This window comes from Psammomys obesus, unplaced genomic scaffold (genome assembly GCF_907164565.1).
Source record: "Psammomys obesus unplaced genomic scaffold, mPsaObe1.curated_primary_1811, whole genome shotgun sequence".
NCBI lineage: Eukaryota > Metazoa > Chordata > Mammalia > Rodentia > Muridae > Psammomys > Psammomys obesus.
Window position 1 is genome coordinate 18,413,133 of NW_026596125.1, and position 15,597 is coordinate 18,428,729.

Consider the following 15,597-nt stretch of genomic DNA (forward strand, 5'->3'; position numbering starts at 1 on the left):
CCACAGCGCTAGACAAAAACGTGCAGCCTCCAGTAACAAGCCACAGCACACTCATGCACACCACAGCGCGACGGAAATGAATGCTGGATATGCATCTCAATATAACTACATGACAAATGATACCTTAAACGCCAAAAATGTTTCAGAGAGTTTCATTATACACAGGTTTCATGATCCATACAGCATAAGCAAAAACGTGAGGCCAAGAAAGGACAGACACCTACATGGGGTGGGAGGCTAGGTCAGAACTGCAGTCTTTCAGGCTGCGTAGCATCACCCATTATGTGTGCACGTGGATCATGTACCATCGGATAAAGGGGGCAGCAACTGGAACCGATTCCTATTTCAGATGCAAACACGCATGCAGTGTTTACTGACAGAGAGGCTATAAAGTGGAATCTGATACACTTGTTATCGAAACACATATTTCATAAATGGAGGACCATACAGGATAGGATATAAAATACTAATTTTGGCTTTTCTTGAGGAGTCTGGGTAACAAATTGATTTTGTTTTTCTTTGATTTTTTTTTCCATAGCAAACTTTTCTTATTATAAGCTTAAAGTTTTATAAGACATTTATAGAATTTAATGCTTATTTCATTTCTGTCAAAACCACAGTGATGCCAGGGCAATTTTTTTTCAAAAGGGACTTTTTTGGTCTCTTGATAATCCAATCAGTTCCCCTGCAATCAACAGCTCCGTTCACACGACCCCCAAACCAAGTGATTATTACTGCACTGAAATGCTTACGCACTTTTCTGAAACTCTTCCAGTTTTCTAACAGCTTCATCTCGTTCTTGCCTAATTCTGTCACACTGAAATGAAAAAGAAAAAGAAATGTTAGATTCATGCAGTAAGGTTTAACCTTCACAAGGTGAGAGGAAAGAATCAACTTACAAACAGCAGCAGCAATTTTTTCTTTCTTTCCGTTTGTTTTGTTTTGTTTTTTCCCAGACATGCTCTCCCTCAGGGACTGGAGAGAGAGCTCAGCAGCTGAAAGTGTACCTTCCGTGCTTACAGAAGTTCAGTGCCCAGCAGCCATGCCACGCAACTCCCAGGGCCTGACTCCAGCCCCGGGGAACCTGGCCCCTCTTCTGGCCTCCACGGGTACTGCACCGGCGTGCGCATGCCCTCACACAGACACACGAAGACACATGACTAAGTTAAACTGAACTAATAAATTCTTGCCACAGACCCACAGTGCCAGGTGCCCGCACTGCTCACCCAGCGTGGGTGTGTCACTGTTCCCAGCTGCGGGGCTAGGCCTTCGTAAGCAGCCATTCCTGCTCCCTCTCTCCTTGGTGACACTGACTATCCTTGAGTTAATATGTCCCTTCTTTAAGAAAATATGTACGGCTGCGACACTACAGAACCACGGAGCTCCCAAAGCCCATCTCAGGGATGCACGCTGGCTGAGTGTTACATCAGCGTGCCCACTGGCATGCATGAGGGTCCGAGTTCAGATTCTCAGCATCCACATGAAAGCTGGGCACGGCCACGTGTGCTTTCATTCCAGCTTTGGGAGGGTGGGGAGAGAGAGATCGTGAGAGAGCTGGTGGAAAGTGACAGAGCATTCTCCGCTGGCTTCCATGAGTTTGTGGGTACCTGCACACGCATGCATGACACACACGCACACACGCCTCTGTTCACGGGGCACATCCACAGGGTCTCAGTGAGTGATAAAGCCGACCATGGAACTCTAGCTTAGCCCCTCCCTGTCATGAGTCAGGGGACCAGGCATTCTCCTCAGAGGCTTGCGGGTTCCTGTGCGGATCCATCCTCTGTGAAAACACAGGCGACCGTCTCGCAGAGCCCCTGGCCTCGGTTTAGCCCGTGAACTACACTTTTCTCCTCAGAGCTCTGGCGTCCCCAGGCAGCATCTCACACCTGGCTGAGCAGGACAGCCTGTGACTGCGACAGGCCGGCCAGCAGCTTCTGAACGTTCCTCTTACGCTCTGTAACCGGCCTCGGTTTGCTTTGGGCCTCCCCCAGCCTTCTGCTGGGCTGTCCACCCTACAGATGCACAACAGAGATGAAGGCGCAAACAGAATCCACATTCCTGAGACCAGAAGACCGAGATGGCCTCGAGCCGAGCGCTGGGGCTCTGCTTTCTGGATAATTCCACCCAGCATTTCTGGGGTGTAAGGTGTCCTCTGTGGACAAATCTTCACAAGACGTTGCTAAGGGAAGAGGCCATGGCCTCAGTCACTTGGGCGTCTCACTATGGCTCTCACGACTCCATTGAAAGGAATTAACGGTGTATCTAGTTCCCACTTAGGTACCCGGTTTTCACGGAAACTTTGCGTATGAGCGTGTGAACAGGGCAGGGCTCAGCACTCTACCTAGTCATCCTGGAACATGCACCCGCACAGCAACCGCTGCCATGACTCCACTTCTTGGTCGGGAGCAGCGCCCTTCCCGGTGCGGAAGGAAGGCTGGGTGCTGGGCTCTGCTGTGAAGACCAAGGTCTCAGGCCAGGGCGCAGGGAGCGGTTCTGCAGAGTCCGCTCGCACTGAGTTGCCGACACGGCCACCAGCTGCTCCCAAGCCCAGCTGTGCTCACAGGGGTCTCCGTGTTGCGTTGCTTTCTATTTTTTGCACCCACGTTAGGGCAGAACTGGCAGCCGCTGAACTTGCCATCTGCTCTGCTGAGAGGCTGAGAGGCTGGGAGGGGGCGCACGCGCCGCAGACGCGCTCAGCGATTCCACGCCAGGACTGCTCACACGAGGGGGACGCACCCGCTCACGCGCAGGAGCGCAAACACCTATCTACAACCTCGGATGAAGGTCACCCTTCTCCGGGTCTACCAACACGGGCAGCCCAGGCCCTGCAGCACGGCTGCCCCGGGCGCCGCAGAGAAGCACGCACCCTTCCTGCTCCCTCCTCTCCCCTGCCCAGGCAGCTGCACCATCTGTAAAGACCGTCTCTTTTGTGTTGAGAATTGCTGGTGGAAACTTTGTGAAAGCAACAGATGTTCTCTGGACTGCATCATTTAATCAGGAAGACCAACAATTCTCTACAGCTCCAGGCTGGAGTCGAACCCAGTAGGCTGAGTGCTGGCTGCTCTGAGCCTGCAGACTCGCTCGGCTGTTTAGAAGTGGCAGTTTGAAAGTGGTGGTTTTGAAAGCCTTTGAATGAGAAGCCCAGGTTATTTTCCTAACTCGTCATTAATGCTCTAGGCCTGTGAAAGCTCGCCTGGCTTGAGAAACCAAACCAGAGCCCAGAAAGACTGCTGGGCTGGCAGAGACACGCCCTTCTAGCACGAGTGTACTCCTCCCTGGGACACAAGTTACCCATCAGCCAGTGCTATCAACAGAAACATGCCTCTGTCTGTGTTCACTGGAAGCACTAGATGGATGAGGAAGAGACTGGTAGGTAATCTGTGTGTGAGTGATGCTACAAAACCCGAACATTCCAATGGTGCCTGACCTCTGGCGGTGTTTCATATGCAGGCGCATACATGCAAAAGAGAACTACTAGAAAGAACAGCTGCAAGCCTGAAAGATACCCTGATGCACCACCTCCGCACACTGACGGATAGGAGACACCGGTGGGGGCCGGAGAGGTGGCTCATAGGTCAGGATCGCTGCCTGCTCCTCTGGAAGCCCCGGGTTCAATTCCCAGCCCCCACACGGCAGCTCACAACTGTCTGTAACCCTGAGATCTGGCACCCTCACACAGATAGCATGCAGGCAAAAACCCAACCACATAAAATATAATAAATAAATAACTTTTAAAAGGAGAGAGAGAAAACAGAGGAGTAGGCAAACACCTTACAGTTGACTGAAGTGGGATTCTGATTATCTCTTGAAACCGTTGGGCGTCTCCATTGCCTTCCCCTGTGCTTGATCTAGCTCTAAAGCAGCAGTCTGAGGCTCCTGACTCGGGGACCCTTTAGTTCAGCTCCTCTCGTTGCTGCTCCATAATCGTAATTTTGCTACTGTTATGAATCACAATGTAAATATCCGTGTTTTCAGATGGTCTTAGGCCACTCCTGTGAAAGGGTTGTTCAACTCCCCCAAAGGGACATGACCCACATATTGAAAAGCACTGCTCTAGGCCAGGCGCTGTGTTCAGGACTGATGGGGCCTGGTGGGGACCGTCCTGGATCCTGCAGCCTCACAATTTTGATTCAGATCTCAGTGACAAAAGTCAACAAGGAGAAGAGCAGGGGCGAGGCCAAGGAGGGTGAGGGGGTGGAGGGCTGAGGGCCACAGGACTGTAGGGACGATCAGGCAATTGTGATGCTGAGGGAGGTTCACCCCACACCCTTCTTCTTGAAGTCCATTCCTTCTCTAGCCCAGCTACACGGTTCTGAAACAAAAGCACTCACAGCCCAGAGCTGGACTCGGAGCCTGCTTTGGAGCCTTTGGTGCTGCGGTGTGAGGACATCTAGTCTGTCACTCCATCCAGGCCCTGCAGCTCTGCCAACTGTGCTCTCCGGACAAGTGCAGGCCTCCTTCGGTACAGTCCCGCTGCGCAGCCTTCCTTCTGCTCCCTTTCTCTTCTGGAGTTTTTCTTTCTCCCAATTCAAAGTTCTTTCCCTCCAGTCTTCGCAGGCGATAAGGAGGAGCCACCCCCACCCAGACTGCCGAGCAGCGGCCTCCAGACTCTAGGTATTGTGTGTGACAGGGAAACATGTCATCAGAGCCGAGATCCTCGTCCTTTGTTTCTGGATAGATTGCTGTTAATGAGAGACTCATTTTCACTTTCAAACTGCTAAGTAATTACTTTTTCTCTGGCACAACCACTTGCCACTCCATCTCAAAGAAGCCTCGTGCACGCGGATGTATTATGCATGAACAGTTGCATAATGGGCACACGTCCTGCTCTTCAGAGTGGCTTACTTATTGATTTTTAAAAATAATATACTTGGGACCTTCACCTCTGAATATTACAGGAGAGGATGAAATTCTAACAATAGACAACCGAGCCAGGATGCAAACACTATCATGTGTCTCGCTTCTTGAAACAGGTCTTGGGAGTGTCTGTCTCCTCTTTCCGTTCATTGTTCCTGGCAGGCTGACAGAGCCCTGACACACTGTGACAGCGACTCACCCAAACGACTTCTAATCAGCCACTTACACGTTTATGCATTTCAAAACTCAATCTCTGGACGTATATTAAACATAAATACTATTTAATGGTAGGTGTTCTTCTATTATACAGATTTCCTTCTTCTACACGTACACATACACTCCGCCAACCCCCTGAGAAATGTGAATGCCATTCCATTCAAAGCTCAATGAGGCTTTCCCAACATAGGAAAGAAGAAAAAAACCCAACCCTGATCATTTATGACAAAGATTTCGAGCAAGTCATTAGAGAAGGCCTTTCAACTGTGGGAGGGTGGCTAACATTTGACCTGGTCATGGAAACACGGCAAGGAAGCATGCTTTGTTCGGCTGGTTCTAAAACACACAGCCATACCCTTTTTGCACGCCCCCAAATACAGATTTAGAACAGGGTGTTAACATCACTGTGCCAGTTCTCTGCCCTTTGCACATGCTGCTCACAGTGGCGTTTGGAAAACGATGCCAACAAGAAGCCCTTTCCTGGTCCTTGCTCATCTCATGCTGAAAAGACCAGAAGACACACAGAGGAATCTCAAGGTTTGTAGGCTTCTCTAGATCCTGAAGCATGTGCTTCTTCCTGTTCGACATTGAAATTATAATAAATTATCTTGGTTGATGTGACAGACACAGAAGGAGTATACAGATGGTTTTATTACCAAAAAAAAGAGTTGTAAGAGAACTGGAGAAGATTTGAGACAAGCGACACGTGAGCCTGTCAGTAAAAGAGACTATGAGTTTGCACAGAGGAAAGGGCCAGGGTCCTGTCACTTTGTCTTTCCTTGTCCTGCCTGAACTATAGAGACCCACACAACAACGGCACTGGCCCAGACGTTTGTCAGCTCATCCCTCATTAGTGGATTTCCTGAGAGGTAAACTATCCTAAATTTCCTCTATGCTTTGGTGGCCAGAAGGCAGTCAGCAAAGGTTTTTCCCTTCAACCACTTTCCTTACAAATTCAAACAAATTCTGATTCCGTCTTCAAAGACTTCCACAGTCGCAGCCCACGTAGGGGCGCAGGAAGGACTGGAGAGGGGCAGCTCAGCTAAACACGAGTCCATCGTCTGGAGAGAGGGCTCAGCAGTGTGGGGCACATCGCCTTCCAGTCTGAGGGCCAAGTTAGATCCTTGGACCCAGATGGTAGAAAAAGAGCCCTGACCGACTCCAGCAGCTTATCACCTGACTCTACACATGTGCTGTGCTGTGCACACACACTCACGTGCTCACACACACACACCAGGTAGATAAAACCCACTGGTCCACCCCTAAATTTATAGATGTATACATACATGCATAATTTTTTTTTAAATAAGAGATTAGTTTGATAATTCAATTTCAGTTTTTCAGTCTAGTCCTGACCCAGGATTTGGTCTGACCATGGCTGTGGAAAGTTCACACATTGATGCTGGGATGCTCAGCCCATCAGGTGCTTGCTGCTCACACGTGAGGAGCTGACCTTCATCCCACAGGAGCAGCCCGGGCATGGCAGCACATCTTTGTGGCCACAGACCTGAGGAGGCAGAGCCGGCTGGGTCCCCAGGGCCTGCCGATCAGCCGGCCCAGCATTCTTGGTAAAGCCTAGGCCAGGGAGAGATCACGTCTCAAACAACATGTGGACAGCCCTGAGGAGCAAGAGATACCTGAGGTATATCTTGACCTTGTTCCCCGAACACACGCATGTACAAAGGCCTGCTTGCACATCCACGCAAACTTAGGAAGACAAAACTAGGGCCATCATGGAAGGAACTGATATCCTTTTTTAAGTTGGCCTGTAAGCGAGCACAGAGGCCTCGAGAGCCAGGTGTGAATCCAACCTGTCACTAATCACCTGCAGGGTCTCAGGGGACCACTGTACCACTGAGGTTTATGGTTGTGGGCCAGCCCTTAATGTGTCTCAAGTCCTTATTTTCCCTGGCATAGAATGAGGCTAAAACAGCCCTGAGCCATTCTGTCACAGAGGTCGGAGGGCACAGATGTCCACGGAGTGCACTAAGTGAACAGCCGCCCTGCGCAGAACCTGTGCCAGCGAGGGGCTGGCCGAGGCCGGCACCGAAGTCCAGTGTGGAGGAGCCAGCTCTGCTCCTGCTTCCCGTGAACAAGGTTCCCGGCCTGGCAACAAGGAAACCAGGCACGGTCGCCATTTCTCTCCCTTCCTCTGGTTTGTGACATCTCCCCACACTGAGTCAACAATGACAAAAGGGAACCCTTCCGATGAATGCCCACAACGGATTTTCTTTACCTCTGGGCTGGGATCCCACAGAGGAAAGATGGCCGCCCGTGCTTGCCGGTGTAGACCAGATAAAGATCATGCGGCCAGGCACAGGAAAGTGCTTTCCCGGAGAAAACAGTGTCCTCCATTTATGCCTCCGGAAATAAAGCTGCTTTATTCATCCCATGTCGTACAAAAAGGCTTTTATCACACGCTTCCCTCCTCTGTAACACCCCACCCTTGGGGAAATCTGCGGTAATAAGCAATCCGGTCTTTTAATAGCAGGTAAACAGAGCAGGATGGACTAAAACACTCGCTCTTCTTTGTTTTACCCAACACACAGTGCTCCGTATTGCTCTCCTTTCTTTTCTTCTCATTTCTGTTAACAGTTATTTTTAAAGAATTAGGACAGAAACAGGTCAGTAATGCCGACAGATGCTTCGAGCGCATCCAGCTGTCCTCTGCTCAAAGAGGCAAGGAAACATTTTACTGGGCCGAGGTCACTTCAGTCCTTCTTTTAACCAACCTGTGATCCAGTGTGCCCAACAGACAGGACACTGCAAACTCCCTGCAGAAGGCGGCTCTGGGCTAAACAGTGATGGCCACGCCAACAGGGAGCTCGAGCAGGCGTTCACAGAGCCGCTGTTTTGGGGGCATTTCAGGGCCTGCAGACAGTCAGAGGTTAAGAAAGAGAAAAGAGCAAACAAACAGGCAATCCCTTCCTTTCTCTGCCCCATGAAGACACGCCAGCTTGCTCTCCTCCTATTTATTTAAACGTAGTTTTCATTTATTATCACAGTGTTGTGTGATGCCTGTGTATGTGACAGGTACGTGTGTGGACCCATATACGTGAGCGTGTGTGTGGCACAGTGGAGTTCAGAAGATCCTCTTTGAGAGTCAGTCCTTGCCTTCTACCACAGGTTCCAGGGATCAAATCTGAGGCCTTTGGTCTTTTGCAGTGAGGGTTCTTAACCTGCCATATTGCCCCTCCACACGGCTTGGCTCTCCTACTCCGTGTTAGCCCAGAAGCAGACCCAAAGCAGACTCCTCCCAGAGCTGGATGCTGCTCAGGTGTCCAAACAAAGACCAGTGAACCCCTACCCTGAGCACTCCCAGGAAGTTCACTGTAAAGTTAGGAGAAGCCAGAGGCCCAGTGCAGCCCCCTGATTACCTAGCACTCCTGGGAGGTGACAGAACTGAAAATCTTCTTTTCAAACTATTCTCTGTGGTCCCTCGCCTTAGAGAGATGTATCGGCTTCCTTTCCATGTGGAAACAAACAAACAGCAAGATTTCAGAGACAACCAAGATGAATTTACAAAGGCACAATGCAGGGGCCAGAGAGACAGCCAAGGCTTGAAGGCACTCGCTGCTCTTGCAGAGGACCAGGGTTCAGGTCCCAGCACTCACCAGGGACTCTGCTGGCCCCTCAGGCACCCATGACAGCCACCAGGGACTCTGCTGGCCCCTCAGGCACCCGTTCTCATGTGCACAGACCTACATACAAGTACACCCATACATGTAACCAAGACAGTGTGAAAGGGAAGGGAGCCTTAACAACTAGGTTTGAAATAATGATCTAGAAAACAAGTATCACCGCATCAGAACTAAAGCACTTCCCAGTACCACCACCAGCCAAACTAGACCTCGGCAGCTGGCAAATTAAAGGTTGAAAAGGTCTAATATGATTCCTAGGAGCCCAATAAATTAAGCTACAGATGTTATAACTATTCAGCTGACAAGCTGAAGTTATAACCCTTGCTCTGAAATTTGAAAGTTGAGGCATCACAAGGAGAACAATCATAATCTTATTTAAAAATTAGTGTGGACTGCTTCATCCATTATCTACCAGGGATTCAGTTTTAAAATATTTTGCCTATCTTATTTGATAAAATCAGTTTATTTAGTGATTTTAAGTTAAAAAAATAGATTTATATATAACTCTCATTTATATTTAAAAACAAATCCATAGTCCTTGCTCTTGTGTTCTCTCTTTAGTTTTCCATTTAGTCCTCTTAGTTTCTATGTCCCCTAAATTGACAGAAGGAAGAAAATGTGTACTGTGTGCGCTGGCGCACAAATATTCACAAATCTGTTTGCTTTCTGATACAAGAGTTCAGTCTGTAGCCAAGACTAGCCTCCAACTCATGGCAATCCCCCTGCCGTAGCTTCCCAAATGCCTGGATTATAGTCATGGCACTCTATACACAGCAAACACTCACAAATCTTAAGTAAACATTTTTAGAGACAAAAAGGACAGTATACAAAAGAAAATAGAATTAATTTATTTAATAGTTCAAAACAAAACTTCCAGACCCCATGAAAATATTGATCATACTTCCTTAAGCTCACACTGGCACTTTTTCAACTTCGGTTTATTATTCACACATATAGTAGACGCAAAACTTGAAGTGGTGTACGGAGATGGCTTAGCTAACAATCCCTAGTTCCCTCCAGGATCCAGCAAGTCTGTGTCCTAGAAGCAAATGTCTCACTCCGAGTTCATCACCAGCGCCCCAAATCTGAGAACCAAGAGACAAGTCCTATTCTTGCGGGCCTGCACGGCTTGGCCTGGCACCTTGCTCCACATCTAGCCGCCTGCTCAATCTCCTGGGCCTGCTCCCACTGCAGCTCCCATTCGTTACCGTCTGGAGCCTGGAGCTGGTGTTAGTTTGAACCACACATGCAAGAGAAAAGGTGGGGGCTCATTCACACTGAACTGCATCGGTGGCTGAGCAATGCATTACGCTGCCCAAGCCTTCACCCTTGTAAGAAAAGGGAGGGACATGGCACAAACCTTCTCCTTTGTTTTCTGGTTCTCCGCTCGGAGGTCTTCATATTCTCCTATTGCTAAAAAAGAAAAAAAAAAAAAAGGCAACATTAAAACTCTCAAAATGTCACTGCAGGAAAGCCTGCATCCTCAGCTGGCCCCAGTAACTGTTCCCTAAGTTTGGTGGAGTGAAAGGGCTTTTGCTTTCAAGTTCAGATGTGAGGCCACCACACCGGGTCATGAGGAAGACCCACGGGAAGAGTCAGCCCTGCAGTCCTCTGCAATGCTCGGCTCTTCCTGTGGAGCTCCCAGGCTCAGCCCCTCCCGGACTCCACTCCCCGTGACATGAACAGCCACGCCAGGACCCCACAACCTTCACTTCACTAAAGTGGAAATGTGAATCCCCAGTTGTTGGGGAAGTGCTCATGGAGAGGCCTGGACCCCCACATTCATGTTTCAGTAAGAGTACTGTCTGTCAGCCTCCTTGCGCTGAGACCGAGGTGTGAAACAGTGACAATGCATGACCCTGAGGCAGAGCCTCTGAGGCCAAGTTCCCCAGCCACTGGGCAGGACTCAACGAGAGCTGGGTTAGCACAGCTGCACGCGCACCACTGTAAACACGTTTTTAGATATTTAAAATGGGGAGTTTGGGGTTTTTTGGTAATTTTTTAAAGTTTGTTCACTTTGTATCTCCACTGAAGACCTCTTCCTCATCTCCTCCCAATCCCACCCTCCCTCTTCTCCTCCCATACCCCTTCCCCAATCCACTGATAGGGGAGGTCCTCCTCCCCTTCCTCTGACCCTAGCCTATCAGGTCTCATCAGGACTGGCTGCATTGTCTTCTTCTGTGGCCTGGTAAGGCTGCTCCCCACTCAGGGGAAGGTGATTAAAGAGCCAGCCACTGAGTTCATGTCAGAGACTGTCCCTATTCCCCTTCTTAGGGAAACCACTTGGATATGAGCTGCCATGGGCTACATCTGTGCAGGGGTTCTAGGTTATCTTCATGCACAGTCCTTGGTTGGAGAATCAGTCTCAAGAAAAGACCCCTGTGCCTAGATTTTTTTTTCTCCTTGTGTAGCTCCTGTCCCCTCCAGGTCTTGCTATCTCCCCCTTCTTTCATAAGATTCCCTGCACTCTGCCCAAAGTTTGGCTATGAGCCTCATCATCTGCTTTGATACCCTGCTGGGTGGAGTCTTTCAGAGGCCCTCTGTGGTAGACTCCTGAAATTTGCAGGCAAATGGTAGGAACTAGAAAATATCATCCTGAGTGAGGTATCCCAGAAGTGAAAAGACACACATGGTATATACTCACTTATAAGTGGATATGAGACATATAATATCGGATAATCATAGGAAAATCTGTACACCTAAAGAAGGTAAGCAAGAAGGAGGACCCTAGGGAAGATGCTCAATCCCCATTCAGAAAGGCAAATGGGACGGACACTAAACATTTTAATAGAGATTTGTTTTTTAAATGCAGCTCACTTTTCTTTCTTTTAAAAGGGTTTCCTATTTCTATTAATAATCTGAAGACAGAAATAAAACCCGAGGCCAACAACTTCATGGTATCCCAGGCATGGTGACACACGCCTGTAATTCAGTGTTAGGAAGACTGAGGCAGGAGGGTCCACCCTGGCCTACCACAACCCTGCCTCAGCCTCCCCTCCCACCTAAAACAGAGCATCCCAGACAACCTGGCCATCAACTCTAGAAACGTGTGTCTACCCAAAGGGCAGAGATGCCCCAGAAAGGAACAAATAACAGGGCAAGGGACAGCTTCTTCCCCTCTAGCAGGGACGCCAGGGTCTAAGACACCTGCTGGGATAGCAGCACTAAAAGTGCAAATGAGCACTACGGAACAAAGCATGGAAGCCACGCACCCACACGTCTCCAAGCATTAGGCCACTCACGGGACAGCTCTGAGCACACGTGAGATAGAGCCCTTCAGCGAGCAACTTCTCCAGCGGGAAAACTTGACAAAGCACAGAATGAGGTCCTCTCAACCTGGGCTCCTCAGCAGCACGCACTCACATCCCAACAACTGACTCTGAGCTAAATTGCCCTCGGATCTCGACAGTGTCCCCCTTTAAGAGAAACAAACACTAAGAGAGAGATTCCTAACTGTGCACTGACGCTATAGGGTCGTGGACTTCAGCCCCAGCCCCAGGGACCATTATTCTAATTCTGCTTTAAACACAGATAAAAACGTTTTATTGAGAGGTTTTGATTTAGTGTAGCCACAGGATGAGGTGGATGGCTCTGCTTGCCGCACAAGCGTGAGGAGTTAGGTGGCCTCCGAGAACACACAGAGACGTGCACAGCACCAGCACACACCTGTAACCCCAGCGTCCCTCTGCAGAGCTGGGAGGCGGAGGCAGGAGAAGGCCTGGCAGCCTGAACAACAGAAAGTGCGGTCTGTGCAGTGGTAAGCGACAAAAAGAAGCCCTGTCTCAAACAAGGTGGACGGTGGGAACGGACAGCCAGGGCCGCCCCACTGTGCCACTCACTGCCATATGTGCCCATGTCCACGCACACATCGGACTCACGCATAGCTGTTTTTACTTAAAAAGTTTTAAAGTATCTACAGATGGAATTTAAAAATCGACACTGGGGCCAGGGAGATGGCCCATCGGCTAAAAGCACTTGCCACCAGGCCTGATGCGCTGTGCCCTAGCACAGTGCCACGTGAAGGAGAGGACCACTCCTCAGGGGCCCTGACTTCACACATGCACCGTGTGTGTGCGCACTGCTTTAACACTGCAGTATTAGTGACCTGCTTTACAGACACTAAGTAAACAGTAATGCAATAAAGCTACCATCTTGAATTGATATTAAGAAATGATTTTTTTTTCTTCTTACAACATGAAATAGTGTCTTAGGAAGCCTTTCTAGATAGTCGCACCATGCTTCCATTATACCTCCAATGACTCAGACAAAACAGTAAACTCCTGATTGCTGGCTCTTTATTAAAAGTGTTAATTAAGAACTTTCACCTACCACATTTTAATAGAAACCACAGAAAACATGCTTTGCTTTTTTTTTTTTTTTAATAACTACATGACACTAACAAAAGACAAAAAGCAGGTACCTAAGTAAGCGTAAATACAGAAAAAGCTTAGTGACCTGGTTACAGTTGGGGAAAATGGGGATGAGGCACAGATGGGAAGAAAATGGTTATTTCTTGGAAGTTAAAAGGCAGAGCTCATTCCCAGAGCAGCATCCGTGCACGCACATATTCACACGCGTATGAACGTCTCACCCTGATAAGAGTTGCCCCCATCATCGTCAACGAGGTGGCTCCTATTGCTTAGGTACTTCACTGTTTAAAGGGATGTGCCTGTGTGTCTGTGCAAATGAGTGCAGTTTCCTGCATATGCCAGATGGGGGCACTGGGTCAGCTAGAGCCAGAGTTAGGGTGGTTGAGAGCCCTCTGTTTTGGGAGATGGAAACTACTCTCAGGTTCTCTGTGATAGCAGCAAGAGCTCTTAGCCTCCAAGCCATCTCTCCCCAGCATCAGCTCCTTTTGCAATGGATGTTAGGGAATAAAAGAAAGCTTTCTTTCATTGCTTCAGAACTGGCTAGCAGCTGGAAACACTTAAAATGAGTGTGTACAACTAATGTGGCAGAGTGATCCTTTGAAGCAATGCCTCAAACAAAGGTGGCGAGTCCCTTCCTATGGGAAGGCACACACGCACACCTCAGTTTTCCAGTTTCTCGGATGCCACTGTGTCAGACAGAACAGAAATCCAGTGAGCATAAAATGGCTGGGGTGGAGTCGGGGCACCTGTGCTGCTGTGATTCGAAAGAAGTGAGTTCTTTAACAGGCCAGGAACAGTGCTGACAGTGTGAAATGGATGGAAGGGAGGCCTGGAGAAAGAAGGGAGTGTCAGACAGGGCGCGTGTTCCGAGAATCACGTGGTGTCCGTTTCCTCACCCCGAAGCTGGAGGAGGCCGTGCCTTCCAGACTGCGCAGCCAGCCCAGCAGGGACGGCAGCCACACTGTCAGGAACACGCCAACGCAACTCCTACCGATGAGCTGTCCACACACCCTCGAGACCGTCACCAGCCCTCGGAGCTGCCCCTGTGTGCCGTGTCAGCCCTGCAGACCCAGTGAACCCCTGGGGAGTGGCCCGCTTGACCTCCCGGTCCAGCATCGTCCCGGATCTGCGTGTTCCACAGCCTTTCGGTAGCTGCGAAGCCTGACATGGCCGCCTCGGTCCCACGCAGCACTTGAATCCTAATCAGTTACAGGGTAAATTTTCGAGTTCGTCGTCTCTCACAGGTAGCTAGTGGGTACCGCATTACACACGGAGCCTCACCAACACAGCATCGGCCTCCACAGGCCCCTGCCATTCTCTGCTTCTCTGCTGGCCGCCCTCTGAGCAATTCTCCCTGCTCACCTGCACACTGAGCTCTCCCCCACCAGCAGCCTCCTGTGTCCGGCCTCTAGTGTCCTTCAGCTCCCAGGTCATTCTTCATCTCTCTCTCTCTCTCTCTCTCTCTCTCTCTCTCTTTCCAGTTTCATCTTTTTACTTAAAAATCTCCAAAGAATTTTTCCTCACTTCCTTAAGCCCTACCTTTCTCCCTGTCACTCAGCCCTTCCCTGCATCTCTGAAAAAGGTTTTTGCTCTGCGTGTGGCCTCTGCCCTAGCTCCCTTGGGCACACGGCTCAGCTGCCACTCTGGGAGGCCATCCCTGCAGTCTAGGCAAAACCAGCTTTTGTGTCTCAACGTGCAACCAGAGCGTCTTCCTCAGCAGAAGCTGCGCGTCCTGGGCGCCGAGGCCCGGGCTGGGAAAGGCTCCAAAGCTGTTTGCACAGCTCCAGATTTTAGAGCACAGCACGTCACATTTTCACATCGGGGTGCTTAAGATTTGAAGCCTATACGAGTTTTCCAAAGAGCCAGATGAGAGATCGAAGCCCGTGTTCCTGCTCGCCTCCCTGCGCACAACACCACAAGCTATGCGCACACGTCTCTGCAGATCCCCAATCAACTGGCTCTGCACTACTCTGTGCCGTCAGAGCGCCAAGGGGAGAGTCCATGCCCGCAGAGGGGCTGAACGCAGGGCACACAGATAAACTTTGTAAAGTAATGGACCAAATATTACCATCTCCATTTTAGAAAGGAAGGCCCGGACGCAAAGGGAGCTCCATCTGCAGAAGGATTGAAGGCAGAACCTGGGCGCTGAGTCCCAGAGTGCCTCACTGCGTAACACAGCCCCCCACTAGACAGGCCACAGGGCAGTCAGTGCTTATCTGCTCTCACGCTAAGTGCAGCCCGTGCACAGTTAGCCCTGCCCTGGGGAGGGAGGATGAGTGTGCTTTCCTACAGCTCGCCACCAAATGCCCAGCGGGGCCCTCAGGACACCGAGTCTCAGTCACACCGAGACCCAGAGACATGGAGGAAGTGATGCCTAGAAAAAGCTCTCCACCACCGGTGCCAATGCTCCAACACACATTCTTGTCCCAACAGGCTCGGGAGCCCGGAGAAATCATAAGGGGAAGGGGAGGACTGCAGTCATGGAGGGGAGGACTGCAGTCATGGAGGGG

The 15,597-nt window shown here is 50.0% G+C and overlaps 1 protein-coding gene across 3 annotated transcripts in view; it reads right to left on the bottom strand.

The window, feature by feature from the left end:
• Shtn1 (shootin 1) overlaps nt 1–15,597 on the bottom strand; it is a 73,141-nt gene that overhangs the window by 53,393 nt on the left and 4,151 nt on the right. For all 3 annotated transcript variants that reach the window (XM_055591727.1, XM_055591728.1, XM_055591726.1), the window contains exons 2-3: nt 10,078–10,130; nt 757–817 (exon numbers count right to left, since the gene is read on the bottom strand). In XM_055591727.1, coding sequence (XP_055447702.1) covers nt 757–817; nt 10,078–10,130 — 114 coding nt within the window. The remainder of the gene's footprint in view (nt 1–756; nt 818–10,077; nt 10,131–15,597) is intronic.